The 13,696-nt window shown below is 35.4% G+C and overlaps 1 protein-coding gene across 6 annotated transcripts in view; it reads left to right on the top strand.

Annotated features, from left to right (window-relative positions):
- LOC124161054 (progestin and adipoQ receptor family member 3) overlaps nt 1-13,275 on the top strand; it is a 147,256-nt gene extending 133,981 nt beyond the window's left edge. For 5 of the 6 annotated variants that reach the window (XM_046537217.1, XM_046537218.1, XM_046537219.1 and 2 more), the window contains 5 exons: nt 1,319-1,507; nt 1,683-1,773; nt 3,670-3,750; nt 6,674-6,819; nt 8,459-13,275. In XM_046537217.1, coding sequence (XP_046393173.1) covers nt 1,319-1,507; nt 1,683-1,773; nt 3,670-3,750; nt 6,674-6,801 — 489 coding nt within the window. In that variant the 3' untranslated portion in view covers nt 6,802-6,819; nt 8,459-13,275. Of the gene's footprint in view, nt 1-1,318; nt 1,508-1,682; nt 1,774-3,669; nt 3,751-5,535; nt 5,866-6,673; nt 6,820-8,458 lie in introns of those variants that run through there. The other variant, XM_046537221.1, reaches the window with a different exon arrangement.
- Nucleotides 13,276-13,696: the final 421 nt, after the last annotated feature.

The raw sequence follows: 13,696 nt of genomic DNA, 5'->3' as shown, positions 1-13,696 counted from the left end.
GGTCAATTTTATCCTCATTTGAAAAAGGCCAGATTGGCGCCCATGCGATGCCAGTCCACGTGACATCACAGGGACCTAGTTTCGACACGAGAGGATAGGAGTTTTACATCGTCTGAGGTTACCAATGCATGCATGAGGCACAGAGCTCAGGGAAACATGTCTTAATAATCACCTATTAAAACTGGCTTGATGATGATGAAGGCCGGAAAGTTTCCTTCGTTTGATAAGGTATTAATAATCCTTATTTAAGCTAAGCGCTACCAGCTAGCAGGGTACTCTGCTACCTGCTAGCATCCTGCGTCGTATCAGCGCTCAAAGCCTCACCCCAAGGTCACCTCACTTGCAGCAGCGGGAGCCAGAACGATGTCACACGGAGTTTTCCCAGCATTCATACTTAGCTGTCGCATTTTCGCGAGCTTCAAATTTTTCACTTTTCATTAATCGCGAAAAATAGATATCGTCATTTAAAAATCTAAGAGCGTGAAATACGTACTCCAGGAATAATAATCTTTCGATTTAGGCAATAAAAAAATAATAGGAAACCACCCTATACCTTTCAAATGAGTTGGTATATTGTCTCGGGCCAAAATACCTGAGGCAACCCATGACTCACACGTTTTCAGTGACAAAGTAGGGCGGCCATGTACATTTGGCAACGTTAAGTTTGCTCCTCCTCTCTCCGCACTGCCCCTCTCCCATCAGCAAAGCCCTCCTAGAGTGTCCAGGCTCTCACGAAAGCTCACCTGCAAACATGAAGTGAATAAAATATAGATGACAGGAAATGGATACCCATGAGATGTAGTTTTGGTTACAGTCGCCTTTTTTTAGATTTAGCGACAGAAAGTATGTATTAGAGAAATTTGTAAAGTTATGCATCCTGTTTCAGAACAATACACTGTCATTGCTCTTTATCCCAGCAAAGGTGTATAAGGGCATATTGTTTTGCTGGGGGTTGCATAAATTTATGTGTTTTCTGGTACTTTCCATCACTAATATCTTGAAAAGTATTGAGCTGTAACCAAAACTACATCTCATAGGTATTCATTTTCTATCACCAAGAAAAAATTTGAACGAGATCTGGTGGTGACACTTGAGAGACTTCTCTTTTGAGCTATCAGAGATCAAGTCAGTGTGTTTATTATGATGTAAGTTATACACCCCTTTAATTGGTAAGGTAGTTTATGTGTCTTTTTTCACGTGGCAAGTGATAAATTAATTTTATGGTTTGTCCCCATATTCATAAAAACTTATTGATATCAAAATGTTCAATTCTCAGGGATTAAAATGTATCTAATGTATCTTTACATATTTTTCTCAGGACTGGCAGCAATTCTATCTGATAACAGTCTGTGTTATATTCGCATTTGCAATGGCTCTCCAAGTGCCTCGTTTTAATGTAAGTGCCAATATGAAGCTGTTGGTTTTTGTTGGTTGGGCTGCATATGGAGTGTTGCCCACCATTCACTGGACAATAATGATGGGCGGATGGGAGAACCCAATCGTTGAGGTAAGATATGGTAGCAAATTTGGCCGTGCCTTAATGAACCTTGCCATACAGTATTACTCTTGGTGGAATTTTTGATTCCATGAAAGCAAGTCTATGAGCAAATAATTGTGAGACCTGTTGTTATTCACCTTTTGTTGTGTGATTTCCAACTAACGCTATTAAATCTGTTTTTCAGCTTTTACTGCCCCGCGTTCTGGGAATGTATGCTATTAGTGGATTGGCTTTCTTTATTTACATATCGAAGATCCCAGAGCGATGGTTTTCAGGTAAGGCACTTATACATTAAGATCTTATTCATATTTAAGTTTTAATGTAGGAGAGAGAGTATTGCCCCCTTCCTACTTAGCATATATGCTGGATTCTGACTAGATTCATCAACTCAAATGGCAAGTTTTATTCCAGCTGTATTTCAGTTTGTACATCCACGAGTTAAGCTGAAATCTAGTTAGAATGATCTAATGAGTGAAACTATACTATTTTGGCTGGATTACAACTTGCTATCGAATTGCCCCACAGGATTTTGACTTGCACATTGGATTTTCAAGGTGGATTACAGCCAGAATCCAACTCGCTTAGCCATTTGGGTTAAATTTTGTGGCTGAAAGTGCTTGAAACTCGGTTAATATATTTTAGATATCTATACTACTATGATATTTTTTAAATATCTTTGCAACTGGTCAGTCGTGGCAGCTCAGAATGTTTTGAGCTGTGTTGCCACAGGAGTTGGGACCTGCAATATTTGGGATGGAGGGAGAGAGGCGGGCGTTGCCATGTTTTCTCAAAAGGCTTTGTCAGTGAATGGAAATGAAAGACTGCATCAAAAACACTCTTCCCACTTGGCAACACAGGTAGCTTACTCACGAAGCTTACTCCATGGTGGTCTGAAAGGAAATGAATGTTCTGGGGGCTAGACTCTGCCTATCGCATTTTGTTTGGTTTTTAGGAAATCACGTCCGCCTGCCCTCACCCCCCAAAAGCTTGGGCTTGCCTCTCTTTCGCAAAGATATTTAAAATGAACTGTACAGCTGGAAGACATCTGGTTGAAGTCACCAAGCCGCTGTGCTTAGGTTTTCTGTTGATGATGATAAAATTTGCCTATCATAAAGGGTGAAAAAACTGTACCCCTACATTTTCTCTGCTTTCTTTGTGCTTGAATTTACGAATGAATACTATTCGTTTGATTTCATGTCTATCAGCTCATTGGCTAATCCCTTAAATTTCTTTTCCTTCCTTGACCTTTTCTGTATCGTTATCTTTTCCATATGCACAGTGGCGGGTACAGGATAGGGACAGCAGGGGCTAAGTAGGGGATAACCTCCCAACAGTAGTGGGGGTCCATACCCGGGGGGGGGGGGGGGGGGCTATTTCCTCCCCTTGTCCCTCTCTGTATCTGCCAATCTGATTGTAATATGTATACCAAAAGCATATAAAATAGGCCCTTAGTTTACTCTAGTTTACTAAACTCATTTGTATTTCAATTCATTGAAGCAGGTAAATATATCGGAAAATATAACTAAATACATACTTTTGTGCAAGTGGGAATGCGCAAAAATTTCGATTTTATCTGGTGTGCGTTTCGCCCCAATGGGGGTGGCTGTAGCTCCCTTTGCCCCCTGCCCCCCCCCCCCCCCCCCCCCCAATGATCTACCACTGCCTATGCATAATTACTAGTTTGGCATTGAGCTGAGGTAGAAACTGTTATAAAAATAACCATGAATACATTCAATGTGGGCCCGATTTTCATGAATGTCGTAAGAATCGGCCGATAAAATAAGAAAGAAAAATAGAGAGAGGTTTTCGCACCATAACTTCCGTTCCAATACTGTTGTTTTCAAACTGTGCACATGGGTCGAAAGAGGGAAGCTTGCTGAAGGCCATGCACACGATCGGAAGACTCGGAAGTGGATATTAGTCACGTACAGAGGCATAGAAAGGCCCCCTCCGTCCGTCCGTCCGGCAAAGCACATCAATTGACATGCTCCATATCTCGGCTTGGATGGGACCACATCAATTGACGTGCTCCGCCCTGACTGTGTTAACAAATTACCCTTTTTTGAGCTGCTTGAGCTTCCTCTTTCATTTACACTTATAATTGCCACTCAAATGTTTATTATAATTGAAATGTTGGGAAAAAAGATCTGTATAATATTTTTATCTTCCAGGAAAAGTTGACTACCTTGGATCATCTCATCAGTGGTGGCATTTCTTTGTTGTTGTGGCGCTCTACTATTGGCACAACACAGGTATCAAATATGGGGAATATAGGATGAACCACGGCTGTGCTCAGGACATGAGGTTCTGACCTCTGCCATCCTTGTTGATGTGGTTTTCGTTTTCATGAAAGCTCCATTGTCAGCCAACAGTCTAATGCTTTTTATGAAAGCAAGAGAGGTTGGCGCATGGTGCTCAACCGGGTGACTTGTGGCACGTTGATGTCACAGTCAACCATTCACAGTGATGGCAGGGGGGTAAGATATGCTCAGGTCCCTAGCAGTGGGTAGTGCTTTGTCCAAACAGATGGGACAGACCATGCCTCTCATCCTTAATTTATATCCATTAGTGATAATTGTATTGTTTCCCCCATCTGTCATCCAATGCCCACTTGTGGTGTTTTGAAAACATTGGTTTGTGAAGTCAAGCACAATGTTCATTTCCAAGTTGGGTAATTTGCATTATTTCAAAGAATGTATTTATTCAACTGTCATTATTGCTCAGGAATGGAGAAATTTGGGAATTGTGTGCTGCTGAATGAGATTGTTATCTGTGATGAATATAACATTAAGCAACATCTAAATACTAAAGTCCTTTCTTACTCAACTTTATGAAGTATTCAATGATATCCGCCATATGCATTTAAAATACTTCAAAAATTCTAATTAGGAAAACAGTTCTTGGTGCGTAAGTAATAATGATCATATCTCCAAAACATATACTTGATGAATTGACTGTGTTGTATTTTTTATTTGGACTTTAGAGTTGTTATTCTGTAAATTTAGAGTAATTTCTTGTTACCCTGATGCCCTAGTGGGCTTTGCACAACAAGTTTTCAGTATTTTCAGCTATCATCACCAAATATACATGGTGACTGATATTTTTTGAGTCTTTGTCAGTAGTGCACTAAGTGCTCTCTAATGTATTCCATTCATAGCCATGCGCAATACTATTTATATGCCTTTCCTCTGCATACCAATCTATTATGGCTGATTTTTTTTCAGCATTATATTATTCATTGTTTTCCTGTTAATTTATGTAAAGATTTTTATATAGTTATTCAGTGCATTTAGTCTAACATTCGAAAGGCATTTTGAGCATGTGATATTAGAGCTTTTGTGCACATTCAATTGAGGATGTGCTTGAATGGAATCCTGACCAGTATTTTAGTCAATTTAAACACTATGGATTTCATGTGATATTCCTGCTATTAATGCCAAGAGAGTGATAAGACATAAATAAAATGAGTTGTTAATTAAATGTTGTTTTATTTTTAATTTACTCCATATGATACTGTTGGGTTTTGTGATTCATCTGTTGGGAACGTGGGTTGGCTGTATGAGTATAGTTTTTATTGAGATAATTAGAAAATATTTTGATCTACCTTGACTTTCCTACCTTAAGTGTATTAAGGGAATGGTGTCCTAAATTTAAATTCATGTTTATTCATACAGGTGCTTTGAGTGTTTGAAATTTCTATTAGAATTATGATCTACTATTACATATCAGTAGAATATGTAATCGATGGGCTGATTAGATTTTATATGTATACATACATGGATTCAACAGGATTAATGATCTTCTCTTGCTTGTATCATACACATGTTTTTTCCTATCAGTTACTATGAACATATCAATTTAAGGCTTCTAGTTTTAGGCTTCCTTACGGCAATGGTTGACTGATGGGTTCTCATAAGTATGAAAATATATTTCTTTTAGTCTATTTGCGGTAATTGTGATATATTTTATCTGCAATTATTTTGTTTGAATTCTGTCAAAAGTAATGTTCTTCCATACTTCCCTCCTCCTCTTAACAGTGACAGCCTACTAACAAAGTATTTAGCGGTGACTTGTGAAATGGTGGTCTAGGAGCAAAAAGAGCCTCAGAAAAAAGTGGCAATGTCATTGAACAAGATGAATTCCTCTATCATGATGGTGAATTTTCATATAAAGACTGATTTCCATGCCATTATAAGAGTGCATTGTTCTTCAGAAGAAGCAATAAGCTTGTAGAAATGGTCCTTAAGCTCAATTCCTGTAAAGAAAATGAATAGTTTTCCAATTTTTTATGGTACTCTTTCAAAATATATGTGTCAGAGGCTCACAAAATTTTTATTTGCATCAATAAAGAATTCTCTAACTACTTATTATTAGTTTGGTTTTAATAAAACTAAAAATTTTAGGAACGTTGAATCCATACTTTTAGAGCTGTTTTCTGCATAAGAGAAATAAACATGTAAAGAAAATTTTGGATTATCCTGGAAGAAGTCTTTTGGAAATTTATTTTTATCTGCAAGCAGGTCTACTGTTCAAGTTCTGATGAGATGGTTTCAAATACTTTGTCTGGCGCACAAGTTGTTCAAAATGTTATTGAATATTAATTTATTTGCTATATAATAATTCACTAGCTACACCCTCTTGACTTAACAGTAATAGTTTATTTCACCAGAGTTTCTCATAAAATCTAGGATAATTTGAGATGATTTGCGAGATGCAATCAGTGAATTTATTGTAATGAGTCTTGTATGTAAATGGTACTGGAATGGATGTGAATATTCATAGTACTCACTCAAGGTATGTTTGTGAAACGAAGTCAAACTTGTATATTTCCTTGAATATCATCTTGTTAGGAAATGAGTGATTTGTATTGATAAATATTACCTTTTTTTGTTATTTTGGATTATATGCATGCTTTGTCTTTTTCATAAATTCTTTGGTAGTGGATGTTCTTTTGAATTGAAATGAAGATGATATTCCTTCAAGATTAACTCCTTATTTGTAATTTTATATTTTCATGGCACATAGGTGAAAATATCTCTTTATGAAAGTTCATTATTTATTTCTTGTGTACTATTTTAGTGTATGTTGCTTGTAATTTAAGTGCTATTGTAATATATTTACTGTACCCATTATTTTTGTGCTGGACAAATAATACTCTGCTTGTGTATATTCTAGTTTATATGGCCGTTCCCCGGCTAGAAACAATTCATGGACCTGTGATTGGAGACATTATGATACCTATTCAAATGGCTGTGCAACTGTGTTACAGTCCTGATGTTAACAATGGAGATATACCCAGCTGATAATGATATTTTAAAACCGTAGGTTTTTATTGCATTCATGTTTCCTTCTTACATTACTGTCCTCTTTTGAGTATGATTTATATTTAGTACCACTTCTTTTTCTGCCTTCATAATTTCACCTCCTATTTCAGGGAAGACTCATTTGAGTTGATTTTACTATTGCACGTAGCTCTCTTTGATATTTTCTTTCTTTTGGAGGTATTTTATCTGAGCACGTAAAATGAACAAAGGTGCATATGTTTCTGTCATTACTTTGCACTGTGAACACAGCACTGTGACTAACTCTTTGTTTGACTGAATGGCTGTGATACTTATGACTGGAAAAGTCTGAAAATAACACTGGCAAAATCATTCACCCTGACCTAGATTTGAACATGGATCTTCCGAATTTTTGTCATGTGTTCTGCCACTTGATCTCCCAATGTATCTTCTTTCTTTGAATAATTTTGTTGATTTTAGAGGACAAGATGGTTTATGCTCTATAAGACCACGTGCATGTTTCTGCATACAGTGCCACTGTCTTAAGGATTAAGCCACAACTTTGTGCGTGCCTGTAAATCTCCACATAAGGAGATCTCTTGGTAGCCTAGTGATGGAGCTAATAAAATAAACTGCAGTGAATTTAAGTTCAGATCCCAGTCAAGGCGAATGGTTTTTCTCCTGCGAAATAGCATCAAAGGAAAATTTCAGGGTTCAATAATGTCTGCCAATTCTATTTTCACTAGTTTGGAATGAGCAGCTATAAATTATTCTGTGAATCAGTGCTATCTATTATTCAAACTAAAAGTTCTTGCTGTTCTGATCTCTAAACTTGGTAGAGGGTTTAACAGTGTTTTAGATTGCAAAGTTATTCATTGTTAATTTGAATATTATGTATAGGTTGAAGTATTTAGTTGCATTTCTTTGGTAGTTATGCAACATCTCTTCATATTTAGGTAACATAATCAGAAATGAGATGATTTTTTTTACTATTATCATTGTAAGTAAAGTATTTGTTCAGGTATGTGATTGACAGTTTTTGGAAAAGTGCAAATAGCTCCAAGTTGCCTGGGCTACGTTCCCCTTTTATTATTTATAGGAAAGCACTCATAGGAGAATGGCAATGGCAGTATATTTGTGTGTCAGGAAATATTTAAATGTGAAATGAAAGTCTTCTGATTGTGATATTATAGTTAAACTAGGGATTTCCAGATGGAACATTATGGATATTGTTTGCTTGAACCTTACTTTCATTAGTTCATTCTATGTCTCTTGACAATTTCATCTGGCAAGCCATGTTTAGTTCGAAATACATTCCTACTGCGCAGTAATAGCCATTACGCAGTGGCTAAAAATCAAATACATAGTTAAAATTTTTTTAAACTTTGTATTCTGATTTGGTGTTATAATGAGTCCTTTAATATTGTCATTTGATGTTGCATATTTTGAGGTGCCTATTTGATTCTGTCATGGATATTGGTATTCTGTCAAATTGTTCTTAGTCACTTTTGATTGTCACTTCAGGCTGTACTTCAGACACATACACCTGTTTAACTCCTTGCACTGATTTCTTTAAGTTAAATTTGTCTTTTTCTTTATTTTTGTTTCCTATTTTCTGAACATTTTTGACATTGACATTCTTATTATTTTGGCTCACCTTTTTTTCAACTTATTTCAGGTAATGTTGCGTATATTTTACCAAGAAATCGTGAAGTGTCACCAAGGATATTATTGCGCTCCAATTAGTGCTCTGCGAATCATATATTTTGAAATGATATCATATTGGCTAAAGTGCAAAAACTGAATGTGCTATAAGGCCGTTAGTAGATGTTATAGAATGTGGGAATGCATTGCAATGTTGGTTTGGTGCTAATGTCTTTCACAGTTACTTATTCTACCATTGGATTCCAAACTGCATTGAAGTTTTGTTTTGTGTTCATAACAGATAAACTTGTGTTGCAAACTCATATTGTGCACTTGGGGTGCTGTGCTGGCTATAGGCTCATGGACAATGGTTTTGTGTACCTGAGTCTCCTGTGAACATTTGTGGAAATAGGTTTTGTGTTATCTGTGGCATTCCGTTCTAAAAATGTGACTTCTAAAGAACTTCATTGACCTTTAGGAAGATTTCATTTGATACTGTCTTAAGAGGATTCTTCAGTACATTTTTGCTCATAGTTTTGGGAGCTTAACAAAATTATACAGGCAATTATTTTCATGCAGAGGTGATGTAGTCAAGATCATTTGAAGTTGGTTATCCTTGCTTTCATAATATTTAAACTTCCCTGTTTTTTACTGCTTCTTGGATATTCTTTCTCTTACTGGATACATATATCTTTTGTAGAGCAAGTACTAATTGTGCTGCACATTCATGTTCATGGTGGGAAAAGGCAAAATAACACACTGATCTCATCTCTGGACTGAGTAATAACACCTATGACTTATTCATTTTATGTACTTCAAATTACATAGTTGTGCTCTGCTTTAACTCAGCATTTGTGTATGTACTAACTTATATGCTGTGGGTTTGTGAACAAATGTTTTAATTGATACTTGTGATAGGGTTTAACCAAAAATCAATAACACTACATTTTTCCATTTCTCAAGAGAAGAATATCTGATAAAGCAGAGGAATATAGTGTTTCAAGTCTAATCCAATTCATAAATGCTCAATTATAGTTTTCTTCCCAGTAACTACTTTATGTGACGTGTTGTCTGTAAACAGGAAATGCAAGGCAAAACAAATAATTTCCAATTATTGCCAAAGCTATATTCTTTGGTTAGGTGGATAGATGCCCTTTTGAGTTGGGGTTTTCACTTTTTCATGGACATTGTCATTTTTACAAAATCTCAATTAGCCCTATGCTTAATTCTTAGGTTATATCGGTAGAATACTAGGAAGGCAGCTCACAGGCTGGTAAAATGGAATATTATGAGCCTACAAGCCTTGTGGTGAGAATCAACTGGTGATTAGACTATAATTATTCTTATTTCATATTATTTAGATTCATACTTCAGATGAAATTTAATATGGTTTTCTCATGATGTATTTACAATGCAGCTTAGTGTGCTTCAGTGACCATCTAGTCATGAAAGTTTGTGTCAGTTAATAGGAAGTGGCCTTCAAGTATTGCTTGCCTAGTTGATACTCAGGGCATTGCTATTCAGCAATTCAATCTAGGTGGAATTAGCTGATCTAGATCCCTACTTATTCTTGATCTAGTCAAGCATCATTACATATTAGGGATAGGTTTATTAAATGTAAAATTTTTGTGATATAATATGGGTTTGGATCTTTTTGGCATTTTGGGTGTTGGTATGTATTACTCTACGGATAACATTCAGTAGGTTGTACTAATGGGGCCAAGTGTGTATGCATTCATTTATACTACTTGTGTTGTTGTAGCTTATTGCATGATCATTTGTTAGTTTCAATTGCGATTACATACTATATGCTCATCATGTAAATATTGTAAGTTAAAATTTATACAGGTTACTGTGGGCCATTGGAACTCATTGGACGAAGACAATTAAGACTGACAGAAGATGATTCTGTGAAAGACTAATTCAAAGGAATATTGTTATGAATGAACCATCAATTTTTACAGATTAATGGAGCGGTGTCATACTTAAAAATTCTGACTAAGAACCATTACAAAGAAGGTATATATGTGCTAGCATTTTTTTCTTTTTATGTTGGTTTCATTAACTGAGGAATCATCAATCCTGCTCTGTGGGTTATGTTTTGTCTTGTTTTGAGGTAATTTTATAATAGACCGTTATAACATTTACCTGTATCTTGAATGTCGAAAAAATCGAGAAAATACTGAGCAGTATTTTCTTATTTAAAAGAAGATAGGATGACAGGAGACTACTACACACCATGAAAATTTCAAAAAGAGAGCATAAGTTTTTATCAAGAAACTCGTCAGGAAAAGAGACTGGTGGAGTGGGAAGGATGCCTCCTTTTAAGTACCAGTTTGGTTACTTCATGTGAAATATTATTCTTAAAAATATTTTGAGCAAATCATATTGTTTTTTAATTGGAAGTAACTAGTATTTGGGATGAGGAGTGATCTTTTTTCTTCAAAAGCCACTCTCTGCCTCATTAATGTGTGTACACAGTGAATACTTCACCATACATGACTAGCTGCATGTATACAATGGTGTAAAGGTGAAACTATAGTCATTTTCTCCGGAAAGACTCATTGTCAATCTGAAAATGGACATGAGGGATGCTTATCCTCCATATATGACATGTTGGCCATATCTCACAAGACCCTTGGAAGTCTCTCTCTCACTAAGTGTTATTTTTGACAATACACTTGAATCAAATAGTGTGTAGATTAAAGACTTATGCTCTTTGATGTGATAACTTTACACATGAACAGTGTTGTATCCCTTGAAAACAGACTTTACAGACAAGATCGAAAATTAGACTCTTTAACTATTAAACCTATGTCTGAATTTTAAAAAATCGGTGTTATATGCATGCCTTGGAAAAAATAACATCCAATTAATGCACCTGAGGCTTAACAAAATTTTTTAAGGTTTAATATTTATTGAATTTCTTTCTACCTCAGGTTATTCCTACCTGTCATTATTGGTCTTTCTTAAATCCATGGTAATGTACATATATACTTCAAATGTTAATTATATGTATGAAGGTATTTAATTGTTACCTGTAGGAATAGATATTGGCTGACCTTTGTTTGGGTTTATATATATATATATATATTTTTAAATTTGATTGCCTTTTCTTTAGATGAAGAAAGTAGTGGAATTTATCTGTGATTGATGTTTCATAAATATATAAGGGTGCAATGTAATCATTAAAACATTATGTGATGATGATCTGTGATTGCTGCCTTGTTGTGGGTTCATGCATAATCCATGTTACCAGTTTTGATGTTTTTTTTACTCCCTTCATTGATAACTGTGGGATTACAGTAGTCTAATGAATAGAGCACTTGGTTGGTGATTGAAGGTTCCCAGGTTCAAGTTCTAGGTGATGCCTTTAGACACCCCCACATGAAATACTCAAAAGTGCATGTGGCCCAAGAAAAGTAACTGGCCCCTGCACCCTGAATGTGTTATATCACATACCTGTGATTTAGTCTGGGGTGAGCCTTGCCCTCATCTATCCAAGGCAACCTTTGGGTTGAATCACTAAGTGTATGTTAGTAAGTTTACTGCAGTATTTTCCCCAAGTCCTCTTCCCAATGAGTAATTTCCCTTCCTTCTTTGCTGGTGGCATTGTGTTTGCATGATCCCAAACTTCTGTCAGTGTGAGCTATTATACCGTAGAAAAATTATGCATATTTAGTTCCTTTTTTCAAGGAGAGGAAATAAAATCCAAGTATCCCATGCTATCCAACTTTTACTTGAATTTTATTCATAAATGTAATTTATTAGATTTTCCGATGAATTAAAAAAATCTAATGATGATGATCATTTCTTAAATCGGAATGTGAAGTGTTTTTGAGTAAAAGATCTTTTATTATGTGAGATTTAAAAGTTCCTATACTAAAATAATCTATGAATGAGCATATTTTTATAGTTAAATTAATTCTGAGTCAATTTTAATGACTTCATAATATTTTTGTGTACAGCAATTGCAATTGATGATGACATGATTATCATTAGATATCTCATGTGTATATGATTTTATCATATTTAAGGTAGTTCATCGGATAACATACCAAGGACAGAGAGGGCAAACAGGGCAGACACCCTTAGTGTGATAAGGGGTTGGGCTCCATAATTGAAATTAAACTCATTGAACCTTGAACCTTTTAGAAATATGGAGCATCTAACATCCACTTAGTTGAACAACATATACCTATGCTATAACCTTGTGAAATGAGAATATACCATTTAATAAAAGTGCAAATATGGTATGCGTTTTACTGACACATCTACTTAGATCTTTGTTTCAAATTTGATTAATGAAATTTGCACTATTGCAAATTCAAGCCACTTTTGGTTGTCCAAACTGATTTATGTCAGCAGACATTAGTTTTTCAGGCAATTAAGTCAATTTCTTTTTTAAAAGTTTATGATAGGATTAGTAATGATATTCTAGAGCTGAATTTGCTCTTTCTTTTTCTAGTGTCAGTTGGTTTGCCATTACTACTAGTAAAGGGGGTATGGGTGTTCTGGTTTTTGTCTGGTTTGACTTCTGGGTAGATGAGTACATAAGAAGACTTTTGCTCCCCGGTTTGCTCTCTGATTTCTTTGGAGTTTAGCAATCAGCATCACCTAATATTTTACAGTAGACAGTGTTGCATATCTCATTTTTGTGTCACTAAGCTCCCGCTGATCTTTTACTCTAGAAGTTTTGTCTGTGGTCATTTTTATTTAAGTGTGTATTGTGGTTTGTCAATGATTTATTGCAATCCTGCTTTTGTTTAGTATGGGCATCTGTGAAAAGCCATTCCATGTCTTTGTAAATTTTTTCACAAATTATTTTTGAAAATATATGTATTAATTGAGCCTTGATGTTAATTTATTATAAGACTGTTGCGCAGGAACTGTAATACCTAACTAATTCTGTTTCAATCAATCCTGTTTGGATTTTTACCCATCATTAATCTCTCAAGTGGAAGTTTTCTTGGTGCATAATTTGAAGAAATATATATGGCCATTAAATTTTTTTATCACATTTCATTTCACCAGAAGTGTTTATTTTGAAGTCAGCCTATATGTATTTTTACAAGTTGGTTCAATGGTTGCGAACTACTATTTATCGTTGTCATTGCTATCTAATTGTTCCTTAGTGTTTTGCTAATCACTATGAAGTAGCAACTTTTGTATCTGTGCTAGAGATTTTTAAATATTTTCCTTGATTTGTTTATTAGTTCAGATTGTGAGACTGTATTTACAGATAGAAAATAGTCATGTGTGAAAAATAAAA

This window comes from Ischnura elegans, chromosome 6 (assembly GCF_921293095.1).
Source record: "Ischnura elegans chromosome 6, ioIscEleg1.1, whole genome shotgun sequence".
Classification (NCBI taxonomy): Eukaryota; Metazoa; Arthropoda; class Insecta; order Odonata; family Coenagrionidae; genus Ischnura; species Ischnura elegans.
The sequence above is the reverse complement of the archived record's forward strand: the minus strand, read 5'-3'. Positions and strand labels throughout refer to the sequence as shown.